The following is a 13,483-nucleotide window of genomic DNA, read 5'->3' on the forward strand; positions in this document are numbered from 1 at the left end:
AATATATTTTAAGTTTATTTATTTATTTTGAGAGAGAGTGGGAAGGGCAGAGAGAGAGGGAGAGGGAGAGAATCCCAAGCAGGCTCCGCACTGTCAGTGAGGAACCATTAGTTAAAATGGTTGTAGATCTTTATGATATTTTTATAATGAAAATAAACATTTTATCAACTTTTATTTCTTGAAGATATGTGCTCATCAGTTCATTCCTGGCAATAGTTTCCTTTGTAATGTCCTACCATTTAAAAGATGAGCAGTGTAGGGGCGCCTGGGTGGCTCAGTCGGTTAAGCGTCCGACTTCAGCTCAGGTCACGATCTCGCGGTCCGTGAGTTCGAGCCCCGCGTCGGGCTCTGGGCTGATGGCTCAGAGCCTGGAGCCTGCTTCCGATTCTGTGTCTCCCTCTCTCTCTGCCCCTCCCCCGTTCATGCTCTGTCTCTCTCTATCTCAAAAATAAATAAAACGTTAAAAAAAAATAAAATAAAATAAAAAAATAAAAGATGAGCAGTATAAAAAAATTACCCTAAGAGTGAGAAAATCATCTATACATTTCACTATATTAACAGAACAACTGTTTTCATTTTCCCATTTTACCTAGTAATTAATTTCTTAACACTTTACTGTGTATCCATTCCAAGAAATTAATAAAGATTTCTAAAAGCAACTTATATAGCATGGGTTTATTCTATTTGATATATCTTTTAAATAGTACTAATTTTTCTTCTTTTTTTCCCCTAATAAGGATCAAGACTCTTTAAAGAAAAGCCAAGGTGTTGGTCCAATTAGAAAAGTTCTCCTCCTTAAGGAAGATCATGAAGGCCTTGGCATTTCAATTACAGTAAGAAGTAGTGCTTCCAGTCTCCTTTTCTATAGTTATGTAGTCTAATCATGCTTCTGTGTTGGACATCCTTGGGAAACAAAGCGTTCTGGATATATTCTCTAAGTAAATAAGTTTATCCCCCTGGGCACCAACACTTTTGTGTAAACTTTTTTTTTTTTTTTTTTTTTTTTTTTTGGTATGTAAATCTTCCTAATGACCATTAAGTACTACTTTAGTAAAATTATTACTTTTTTCAGTGTAATTTAACATTTTCATTATGCCTTGGGTCATAGTTCTATACAATATCCTATTATTGCCTCTAGGAGCCTTTGGGAATGGATCTGTTTTCTTCTGTGTTAAATGGCTCCATATTGTATTGTTCTTTTCTCTGGAGTGTATGTGTTATCTTTCTCTTGTCTCATTTCTTTGCTGTCAGATTTCACTGGCTCTTGGGTCCAAATATCCTTTCTAAATCTGATGCCTTTACAAACATTTATCTTGGGCAACATTTCTGAGAGCAACCTGTTAGGAAAAAGTAATATATTTGGAGTCATTTGCTGTTGTTTAGTGCTTTGTTCCAGATGAATGAATAAGATGGCTTTACAACTATCTTTGATTTGGTAATACTTAGGCACTGTATAATACTTAGACACTTAGAACTATATAAGTTCATTTGCTTTTTGGTATTGCTTAATGTAGAAATTATTTTTATAATAACAAGTTTATCTGTTAAGGATTTATTGATTACCTACCTACCTTTTTGAATGCACTGCCCTCAAAGAGCATAAATTTTAGGAGAAGTAATACACATATATACAAATATAATACATATATATACATACACACACAACAAGCTAGAAAATGAAAGGCACCAAATAACTGCATTTCATCAATTCTTTGTTGCATATTTTTTCACATTTTAGTATCTCTGAAATTGAGATTACACTCTTAGAATGATTTTTGTAGTACATAAAATAATGGTATGTCTTACCATTCATAGTGATGTAGAGTTGATAAAATCTAACAGTGCTGTGGAATATTAATACATAGAATATTTTTATTTATGTTTAAAAGAGTTTAGCCAATATTTTGGCTTTGGAATGTGTTTAAGAAACCACATGCATGTTACTGTTTTATTCAGAGAAAACTTTTTGATACTTGTAATAATATATTTACCATTACCTAAGTAGCGAGTATTATTTTTTTTCAATATATGAAATTTATTGTCAAATTGGTTTCCATACAACACCCAGTGCTCATCCCAAAAGGTGCCCTCCTCAATACCCATCCCCCACCCTCCCCTCCCTCCCACCCCCCATCAACCCTCAGTTTGTTCTCAGTTTTTAACAGTCTCCTATGCTTTGGCTCTCTCCCACTCTTAACCTCTTTTTTTTTTTTCTTCCCTTCCCCTCCCCCATGGGTTTCTGTTAAGTTTCTCAGGATCCACATAAGAGTGAAACCATATGGTATCTGTCTTTCTCTGTATGGCTTATTTCACTTAGCATCACACTCTCCAGTTCCATCCACGTTGCTACAAAAGGCCATATTTCATTCTTTCTCATTGCCACGTAGTATTCCATTGTGTATATAAACCACAATTTCTTTATCCATTCATCAGTTGATGGACATTTAGGCTCTTTCCATAATTTGGCTATTGTTGAGAGTGCTAGTAGCAAGTAATATTTCACTCAGCATTTATACAGTATAGATACTTATTGAAATGCATTTTTAAGAAGATATTTTATTGTTAGAATGGTATGTGACTATACAAAGAGTAAACTAATTGACTGCCCTTCACCACCCACCCCCCCGCTTTTTTTTTTATTTTTGGCCAGGGTGGGAAAGAACATGGTGTTCCAATCCTCATTTCTGAGATCCACCCAGGGCAACCTGCTGATAGATGTGGAGGGCTACATGTTGGAGATGCTATTCTGGCTGTTAATGGAGTCAACCTAAGGGACACAAAGCATAAAGAAGCTGTAACCATTCTTTCCCAGCAGGTAAGTTCCCTTTATGTAATGAAAATTGGATCTATCAATTGGTTCCTTTTGAATCTATTGAATATTTTGTACTTCCTTAGGAGGCTTCTCCAGTCATAAAAGTGTTCATATATGGATACTAGGTTCCTTTGCTTTGGGCCTTTTATAGAACACATTCATCCAGATTTACTGAATAAAAAGCTTTTATTTGCCTTTTTCCACAGTTGTGTAACTTTTAGCAAGTTTGTTAAGTCCCCTGCTGCAGTGTCCTTATCTGAGAACTGTCAGGATTAAGTATGTTGATTCATTTAGGATGCTCAGAATAGGACCTGGTACTCAGGAAGCAAAACATCATTAATGACTAAAAAACACTATACAAATAGAAGGTATTATAGAAAAAACAATATGCTAGACATAGATTGGTTTCACAGTCATAAATGTTAGAACTGAAAGAGTCCTTAGAAATCATTTAGCCTATCCCTCTTATTTAAAATGAGTAAACTAAGGTTCTTAGGATTTAAATAATTTGCTCAAGGTTGCAGAGCAAATAAATTGTAGACTTTGGATTCATATCCACAAGTCATATTTGTTACCAGGTTAATTTAAGGTGGGTTGTTGTTGTTGTTGTTGTTCTGTTTTTTCCTTCAAGAATAGAGCTGAAGAAATTAGGTGTTGACAGTACATTGAGATTTTTGTTGGGTCATCAGTATGGAATTGAATCTGAAAGTTGAAAGTGAATTTATAGCTTGTTTGGTCCAACCATACATGTGGTGTAAATTTCTATGATATCACTAATCGAATATTTACATTAGAGGGGGACCTATTGATGATAAAGTAGTCCATTCTGTTGCTGTATATTGCTGATTTTTAGAAAGCTCTTCCTCATATTAAGCCTAGAATCCATTTTCATGACTATTATGCACAGACCTAATTCTTTAATCTAGAACTTTACTGAAGACCACTGAATTACCCATCTATCCTCCGAAAATGGTATTTTTAAAGCTTATCTGCTAAGAGAGATCTAAGAATGCAACCCTATCCTCTTTGTTAGTGTTTTCTTAACCAAACTTGGCTATATCCAGTAGTGTAAGAATGAGATGAATGGCAGCTGTGATAAAGGAAATACAGACAGGCAGTCATAAACTTTTAAGGAAATGCCAAGCACATTTTAAAATTCTGAAGCAGGAGATTATTATTAAGACTATATTAAGACTATATTAAGACTATAATTAAGAGGAGAACCAAAGAGACTGACTTAGTGAGTGGCAGTAAAAAATGACATACTTTCTTTGGAGCAAAGGCAGGACATAATTTTCAGAATTGCAAATACCAGACTTGCGTATAGTGGTTATAGTCTCTTATTAAATGACTTGGAATGTTCTTTAAACATAAAATAATCTGTAACTTTTTCTCATATGCAAGGTTTTATTCAAGAATAGGGGTACAGATATTACACATTTAGTCTAGTAGAAAAAGCAAGGACTTTGGAGTCAAATTTCTATTTTTTGTTTTACTTGTTCATCATATTGGGAGAATTATCTGCTCTTTCCAGACTCACTCAGGTTTCTCATTCATGTAAAGGAGACTATACTACAATAGGGTTATTCTGAAGATTGAAGGATATAGTTTCGTATAATAAATATGATAATTACTATTATTAGTGACCAGATTACCTTAACACTTTGGTACTCAGTGAAAGTTAAGAAAAGGTTCAAGACCTGTTCAGTAACAACCAGGAAATCGTCATGTAAAGGTTTCTTGAATTAGTCAAGGAAAAGTTTGTGTGATGCCCTTAACTGCAACTTTACTATCTGCCTACTTAGATGGATTTGCCAAATTGCTGTGTAAAGTACAATATGGCAAAATGACTATTCAAGTGAATATTTGTTCCAGAATTTTGTAAGTTGAGTAGTTCAGCATCCTTTTTTTAGTTTAGATCTGTTAGCAAAAATACTGTCATCAGTAAAAAGAGCTACTGTAATATTAAAAGGAAATTACTTAGGATTCACGGGGTTGGTCTGGACATGATGACCTCTGTGTTCTCTTCCACCTCTTGAGAGTCTAGAATTTCATTATTTGTTGTCTTGAAAGGGAGCTACATCTGAACTCTCTTTCTCCTCATGCCTGTTACCCCAAGGAATTTGGAAATCCTTTTTGAGTACAATTAAAATAACTTCCTCATTTTCTTTCCTCATTTTAGAGAGGAGAGATTGAATTTGAAGTAGTTTATGTGGCTCCTGAAGTGGATTCTGATGATGAAAATGTAGAGTACGAAGATGAGAGTGGACATCGCTACCGTTTGTACCTTGATGAATTAGAGGGAGGTAGTAATCCTGGTGCTAGTTGCAAGGACACAAGCGGGGAAATCAAAGTGTTGCAAGGTAAAAATTACTCTAAAAGTTATTTTTAATATATTTATTGTTAGTAAACTTAAATAAGTTTTTTAAATGTTTACTTATTTTTGAAAGAGAGAGAGAGCACAAGTGGGAAAGGAGCAGAGAGAGAGAGAGAAGGAGACACAGAATCCGCAGCAGGCTCCAGGCTCCGAGCTTTCAGCACAGAGCCCGATGTGGGGCTTGAACCCACGGTTCATGAGATCATGACCTGAGCCAAAGTCGGACACTTAACCGACTGAGCCACCCAGGCATCCCTATTATTAATAAACTTTTAAAATACAGATTTTAGATTTCTTTGGTAACACTGTTTTAATGATGGGGAAGCCATCATTAACAGAATGAATGAATGAACAGAATGAACAGAAAACTATAAGCAAACAGAAACTTTGCTTATAGTTTTATTGTACACTGGTCACTATGCCAAAATTTTATTTACATAGAAGTTCTTCTGGATTCTTTTTGGACTTTAAGACAAGTGTATTACCAGTTACTGAACTATATGAGATCCTGGAAAAATAAAAAAAATTCAAGTTTTCGGGACTGAAGTAAAAACCAATATGCCTTTTAGAATAGATTTATCTTAGTGTCATCTTGCTATCTTAATGCAGATTCTTCTCTCATAATACAGTGATTTATAGACTAAATATGAATATGTTATTAGACTGTGGTGATTGTTATTAGAATCCAGATATGTGATCTTGAGGATTTTTGGGTTAATTCCTTTGCTATTATTTACACATATTTTAAAGAAAAATTCTACATAGAGAATTTTTTTCTTTTTTTTTTTTTTACGTAGAGCAGTGGTTCTTAAATTGTGATCCATGGATCTCTGGGGGTCCCCGAGACCCTTCTAGGGGATTCGTGAGATAAAAACTGTTAATAATAATGCTAAAACATTATTTGTGGGTTTTTTGAATCGATATTTGCACTGATGGTGCAAAAGCAATGGGAGTAAAGCTACTTCTGCCTTAGTACGAATCAAGGCAGTGGTTCTACTACTATAGGAATCGTTTTCTTCCTTGCCATCTACTCTGAGTAAGAAAAAAAAAGACAGTGACAGTTTCATGAAATAGTAAAATTAACTGTTCATTTTATTAAATCTTGACCCTTGAGTACATGTCTTTTTTAATACCATGTGTTACAAGATGGGAAGGATGCATAAAGCACCGAGTCTGCACGCTGAACTAGGATGCTGGTCTCAAAGAAGAGCACTTAGTGATTAAGTAGCTAGCTGAAGTAGCCATTTATTTCATGGAAGATGATTTTTTACTTGAAGAATGATAAATTATGGTTGTTCAGGCTATTTGGCAGCCATTTTCTTTCAAAGGAACAAAGCGAGTCCATCACTTCAGGGAAAACAGCTGACAGTATTTATTGCCAATGATAAAATGTCAGCTTTCAAGTGACAATTAGAATTTTGTAAAACATGCATCACCCCACCATAAGCTTGATAGCTTTCCAGTGCTTAACTTGTAAAGTAAGATTGGTGGTAATGTTAATAAATGTGATTTTTTTTTGATATAGTGAAATGAAATTTGTCAACCTTTGGAATTGCTACATGACTCAGTGATCTAATATTTCTCAAATGACCAGTGTATGATGTTACAAAATCCTGCATGGGTAAAAGCCATTCAAATCGCAAGATAGACCAATGGATTTTGATGTAACAGAATGTGAACAGTTTACTGATATGGTTTCAAGTCTATGGTGTCAAATTTTGGTATAATATCAAAGAATATTGACAGTTATCTGAAAAGGCTATTAAAACTAGTCTTCTCCAGGTGCCTGTGTGGCTTAGTTGGTTAAGCGTCCGACTTCGGCTCAGGTCATGATCTCGCAGTTTGTGGGTTTGAGTTCTGCGTTGGGCTCAGAGCCTGGAACCTGCTTTGCATTGTGTCTCCCCCTCTCTCTGCCCCTCCCCCACTCATGCTCTGTCTCTCTCTTTCAAAAATAAACAAACATTAAAAAAAACCAAACCTAGTCTTCTCTTCCAGCTATATATCTGTGTGAGGATGAACTTTTTATACACTTGTTACAGATGGAACAGAGGCAAATAAGAAAATCCAGCTTCTAGAACGCCAGACTTTAACGATATTTGTAGAATTGAAAATTATGCTCCTCTTCTGACTGAATTTTTAGAAAATGGAGTTATTTTCCCTAAGGCAAACGCTGTTCATGTTAACATTTGTTGGGCTTATTTTCATTTTTAACAAAGTAATAATTTTTTTAGATTTCTCAGTTTTAATTACTAATATGGTAAACGCCATTAACCCACATAACATTAATAAACCACATGAACAAAAGTCTTTGGAGCCCTCAGGACCTATTAAGAGTGGAAAGGCATCCTAACACCAAAAAAAAATTGAGAACGTCTGGTATAGAGTTCTTTAGTGAACTGATGAACGGATGCCCTTCTGATAAGCCTGGATCTTGTGAATTCTCTACGTGGACACAGCAGTAGCAGTTGTGTTCTCCCCGTGCATCTTGATCAAAACTATTGTGGCAGTATGTCAAAACTTTACACTGTTGGTCTGCTTTCCCTATGATTTCATTGTCTTTTATCCTTTCTACTATCTGTTGGGATTAGAAGGCTTTGTCCCTCCCTTTTTTGCAGCTGAGGCTAAAAGACTTCTCTGTCACCTGTGTGAATTGCAGACCACTGAAAGTGTGACTCATATAACTAAAATGTATGCTCTTATGATATATTACTATTAACGGACTCAAACCACAAAATATATCCATTGGTTACTGTTTAGCACATGTCCAGACTTCATAGCTCACTAAGTAGATGACATAATCAACTCTGATTTATTTGCAAGCCGAGTATGTATTTTTTAGATTTACCAAAATTTGTTTTAAATGTTATCTGGACGTTGTCTTGCCAACAACCTAGATTTTTAGCAGTAGGCTAGCCTGTGCCTTAGTGCACTGTAGTTAAATAATCTGAAAGCAAAATGTAAAAGAAACATATAACTTACTGTTCAATATATATTTGTATAAGTGGAATTAACTGAATTTTACGATTGTTTGTATCAGTTCCAAGTTTCACGGAAATTCTGGTAGGACATTTTATACAATTTTTTGATAGGTCCAATAAATAATATGAAAAATCTGTACAGTGTTTGATATCTGCTGTAAGAAGAAAGAATTCCTCTGTCAGAAATTGCTAACTTGACTAATTTAGGCCCCATTATTTACCTCATTACTATTACTAGTTATAGTGGGTACTCCTTTGTTTTTGCTCAGTAAAATTGCAAGACTCCTTTCATATTAGATAGAAAGGTTCTATCTTTTTTTTTTTTTTTCTCTTTCTTTCAGGATTTAATAAGAAGGCAGTAACTGATGGACATGAAAATGGAGATCTAGGAACTTCAAGTGAACCTCCTGTAGAAGACAGTGCTTCTAAACTAGACGATCTGCACAGTCTGTATCACAAAAAATCTTACTAAATTGACTGTCTCTCCAGACAAGATTCTTAATCAGACTCTTCTGAGTTTGGGGCACTAGGGAAGACGGTGACAGAGACTATACAAGATCAAGGGAGGCTTGTAGCCTAAATGAAAGGCGGGTACCTCAGGGCTTCATGTGAACAATTCTAAATGCATAAAACTCCTGTTTTCTGTGGTATACCATAATTAGCTATTGCATGTAAAGCGATTTTGATTTTCCTAAAATTGTAAAGCACCAAAGCATGTGTTTCCCAAAGGGATATTACTAGGCTCTTAAGTACCAAATGAAGCACTACTGTTTTATTTGGCTCCTTTTCTAGTTAGTAGAAGGACCGTGCTAACCGGCATTTATAAGAAATAGCCTTTAAATACAAGAATAAATGAATCCATATTATATATTCCAGAATGTTAAGTGTGGTATTTCAGAGGACAGAACTTAACTCAATGAATTGCAGAAATGTAGGCTTGACTTAATTTTTTTTTTAAACTAGAAGAATGGTTTTAGTTTTTTTATTTAATTTATTGTGCATCCTGATATCTAAATCAGTTCTTAATGATCATTTATTGTAATGAGTTTGCCTTTCAGCTTTATTCAATGCAGTACAAAATAGTTTTCTTTAAGCAATCCTTTATCAATCAATGCTGCACTAGAAATACTTCCTGAAAAGTTATTGTACATTGTACTTTTCCTGGTTTTTAAAAGAAATGCAGATGAGTATAAAATATCTGTTCTCAATTATGTTGATCTGTGTGCATGGTATTGGAGCATTACATTATTAATGTTTAGAGTCAGATTTTTTTTTTTCTGGAATCCACGAAAGACAGTTTTCTACATTTTGAGTTGTTCATAAAGTTTGTCTTGTTGTGATAGTCTTGGCACTTACAGATACATTTTTCTGGCAGTAAAAGCTCAAATTTATTTGTCAGTGAAGTGCATTTCATTCAAACAGCAGTTTTCTCTCAGAGTAACTAATTTGCCAGTCATCTAAAAAGCCAAGGCACTGGTGGGCAAGATAAGGCGAAGACATTTCAATACCGGAATTGTTTTGGTTGGCTTTTCATCTCAGTGTTTGACTGAAGTGCTCTCATATGCAAACTACAGATTTGTTTCTCTTATCCCAGGATTAAGCATGGAGGGCCTGTTTTCTTAGTTACTGCTCTTGGAGGCCACACTGTACCTTGCTGGGGAAAGTGAAAACATTGCATTTAAAGAGGTGATAGTTTTGCCAATATCACAGTTTTAAAGGATGTATGTTTAAGGGAATATTAAGTGGAGGAAAGCCTGCAGGCTTTAGAGTATTATCAGTACCTTCATGTCTAATAGTCAGATGTTATGTGATGTAAAACACATTTTTTTTTTCTTTCCTAGATGCACTATATATTTGTTCATAGGTAAATCTTTACAATGTATATACTTTATTTGGTGGTTTTGCTATTTATAAATTTGATGTTTTAACTATTGCTCCTTTATGGTTTGTTTTGGGTGGTTTTGTTCATCTGTATATCACCATGTTAGTTTATAATAGAAATGCACTTCCTAGTGTATGTTGTTACTGATATTAAAATACCTTATAGTGTAACGTTGCCTCCAAGCGGAAGCTAGTATTTAATTGTACAACCAAATAAGCAAGCTATATGTTATTGTTTGTTCCTGACAGGCTAGGCCTCTTAAAAGAAGAAAAGAGTTTTTCCCTTATGCATTTCCCCCTGTACCAAACACATACCCCAGGACTGACATGGGATCTGCAAACTAGATTTCAGCCGGTATATTCATTTAGCCAAAAAAAATTACATTGTAGCGTATCTGAAAACATTTTTGTTGTGACTCAAAACCATATTCTTATTTTTTTAAAATGCAGCCTGGGATGGGATGACCATGGCGTTTTTTTTGGAGAATATCCTTTATCCACTAGGTAGAATCCTTAGGAAATATTAGCTGAAACCTTTTGATTTTCAAGAACAATCTAGAAAGTCCACAAAGTTTTTCTAAGAACCTTCAATTGGCATTTCTACTTAGACGCTGCTTAATAGGAATCCTATGGGGTGGTTATGACATAAACTCCTTTCAAGGATTGAAGAGCAGAATGAAAATTTTCCCCGATAGTTTAAAATTGCACAAGTCCGTCCCTTTTCATTCCTGCTTCACCTTGGTTTGCAAAGTCTACGTGAGAGCCCTGTTGCTCAGATGCTACCGTGAGCTTCCTGGCAGGTGTTTAGAAAGTACCCAGTTAAAAGTTCATTTTAGAATATATGGTCTCTGGGGGGTGAGCTAAGAATTATAAACTAATGAGAAGCGGCTTTTATATTTTCACATTTATAGGGAAGAAATCTCTAACACTCAAGTTTCTAGGGCAAAACCAAACAGAAAAGAACTGTTGCAAAGCCATCACGGTTAAAAGGAAAAAGAAAAATATACACATTCACAAGCGGAATAGCTGAGAAAAAATGTTCGACAGAACGTGAGGCTTGTGTGTATGTGCGTATATATGTTTACACTTTCGCCTCTAAAATTCTCTTCGGTGGTATCTGTTGTGAATATGATGGAGCAAAACCATTTGGGTCTTGAGGCTTGTTAAAGCAGGTTTAAGAGAGATGAAAATGTTGTGAGTCTCAGTAATTACAACTGAATAGTTGTCACAAGGTAACACAGCTTGTGCCTGGTGCTGGTTTTATTCCCCACACGGTGGACTTACTTTGTTTTCCTGTTAAAAACAAAATATATTGATTCGTGTGTAAGCCGCACATTATTTGACATCTTTATTATGTAATCCACTATTCCACCTGTTCAGTCTTCCACTTACGGTTGGCCTCAGATCTATAGGATTTATGACAAATGTATTATATCTAGTTAAGTTGAGTTTAATATTTTTTTATTAGCCTGTAAATAAAGATGGCATCTTCTACATTAAAATGTGTTGATCTCATTTTTAAAAAAATAAACATTTTAAGTTTCTTTCACATTCAATATTTTGGTTTCTTTACTTCTAGTAACTTCTGTCATTTGCACCAAGAGGTCCTAAAGTCCATGTAAAGGATGAAACCCAGTTCCTATATTGAAATGTTTTTTTTTTTCTTTTTTCTTTTTGTAGTAGTTAACTGTTTGATCTTAGGAACTGTTTACTCTGGCTTAGTTAAAAACATGTTGGTTGGCAGGATCTGTCAGATCTGTCAGAGCAACTGTGGGACCAGTGTTTTGTTGAAACTTAGCAGATGGCAAATACTCCAGCCTCCTTGGGTTAGTTTTGTGTTGCAAATCTTGATAGTCAACGGTTATCTCAGAGGATAACATTGAAACAAACTAGAAAACCAATCCTCTTAGATACACCATGTAAGAGGACAGTCTTCCATTTTATCACCTGAGCCTACAGGTTTGGAAGTTCCCAAATTATGTGTAAAATAACCTTTAGAAACCTCTGGAAACATTATTCCGTTTCCTTGTCTCAGAAGTTTAACATGTGGTCGCTTACAGTCAGCCTAAGAACTGGGGGTAAAATACCTTTTCTTTGCTAAAGGGTTTTTGAGGTCAATCAGGAAGATAAACTTACAAATGATATTTTCCTCTAAGTGTTAATGAATACAAATCATATTTCGGAAAATTACTTGAGTTATGAACATTTGGAAATACGTATTTTTGGTCGTTGACTAACCTTGATTTAGTTCTAATACGATACGCTGTCTGTCAGCTTAAACTCCCAGTTCACTAAGCAGTTTGGAAGTCTTTTCCCCAGAATTCATCTGCATAGCATGTTTAGTTTATGAAAGGTAAAAGATTATTTACCTTTTCATTCTTAACCAGTGTTCTATTCTAGGTGGTTTTACAACTTTTTTTTTTTAAACTGAAAGTGTTGCTAGTTACCATGTGCTGTTGGTGCTAAATATTTGATGATAAATCTTTTTCAGGTGTATTTGGAGAGCTGTAGCCCTGTGATGGCAGCCAGGAGAATGTGTCTCCTGGATCTCCAGCAAGAGGAGCACAGCGACTCCAGGCCGCCCTGCCGGCTGCTGGGCTCTGAAATCCAGTCCTGCCTTAACACCGAGACTCCCGCTTCTCCAGCTGCTGCCATGACGCCGGTATCATGAGCCCTTGACTTTGGCTTGAGGACTCCCTGACGGTCTTGCCAGACTCCTGTGGAATTACATGATCATCTGAAGTGCTTTTTTTTTTTTTTAATTTTTTTTAATGTTTGTTTATTTTTGAGACAGAGCATGAGCAGGGTAGGGGCAGAGAGGGGGGAGACACAGAATCTGAAGCAGGCTCCAGGCTCTGAGCTGTCAGCATGGAGCCCTATGCGGGACTCGAACTCAACAAACCGCAAGACCATGACCTGAGCCGAAGTTGGATGCTTAACCGACTGAGCCACCCAGGTGCCCCTGAATTGCTTTCACCCAACCTTCCTTCCTTTCTTCCTTTCATTCAGTTGAGCTCATAACTGCATCAGAGTCTAGTTGCTTCCAGCTTCCCCCTAAACCCAGCTTCTGTTCTAGTTTTTCTCACCAGTGTTGCCCCTAATCTGTTACACAGTGGACCCCTTCTTGGTCTTGGTGTCTGCTTCTTGGAGGACCCCCGGCTAACACAAGTGGACCAGGAGTGAGATCTGAGGAAACAGGCTAATAGATTAGGAACTGGCTCATGTCCCACCCAGAGGATGAAGAGAATGACCTGCTCGGTAAGTGGGGCTACATATAGTCCTTGGCATGAGGTCATGGCTCAGTTACTAAGTATTTCTTAGATGGTGTGCCTGAACCTGTTATCCTTAGAAAGGCCTACCTGCAAAGTTCACCTTTGGCTAGTGTCCAGCAATTTGGATTTCAGGAGTGTACCCCCCGCTTTCACCCCCATTCCG

The 13,483-nt window shown here is 36.1% G+C and overlaps 1 protein-coding gene across 3 annotated transcripts in view; it reads left to right on the plus strand.

Moving 5' to 3' along the window:
• Nucleotides 1–11,550, plus strand: part of GOPC (golgi associated PDZ and coiled-coil motif containing) — a 40,020-nt gene extending 28,470 nt beyond the window's left edge. For 2 of the 3 annotated variants that reach the window (XM_019418195.2, XM_019418196.2), the window contains 4 exons: nt 738–833; nt 2,651–2,815; nt 4,995–5,175; nt 8,509–11,550. In XM_019418195.2, coding sequence (XP_019273740.1) covers nt 738–833; nt 2,651–2,815; nt 4,995–5,175; nt 8,509–8,639 — 573 coding nt within the window. In that variant the 3' untranslated portion in view covers nt 8,640–11,550. Of the gene's footprint in view, nt 1–737; nt 834–2,650; nt 2,816–4,994; nt 5,176–6,714; nt 8,303–8,508 lie in introns of those variants that run through there. The other variant, XM_019418197.2, reaches the window with a different exon arrangement.
• Nucleotides 11,551–13,483: the final 1,933 nt, after the last annotated feature.

This window comes from Panthera pardus, unplaced genomic scaffold (assembly GCF_024362965.1).
Source record: "Panthera pardus isolate Hobbes unplaced genomic scaffold, ASM2436296v1 HiC_scaffold_17, whole genome shotgun sequence".
In the NCBI taxonomy this organism is placed as follows: domain Eukaryota; kingdom Metazoa; phylum Chordata; class Mammalia; order Carnivora; family Felidae; genus Panthera; species Panthera pardus.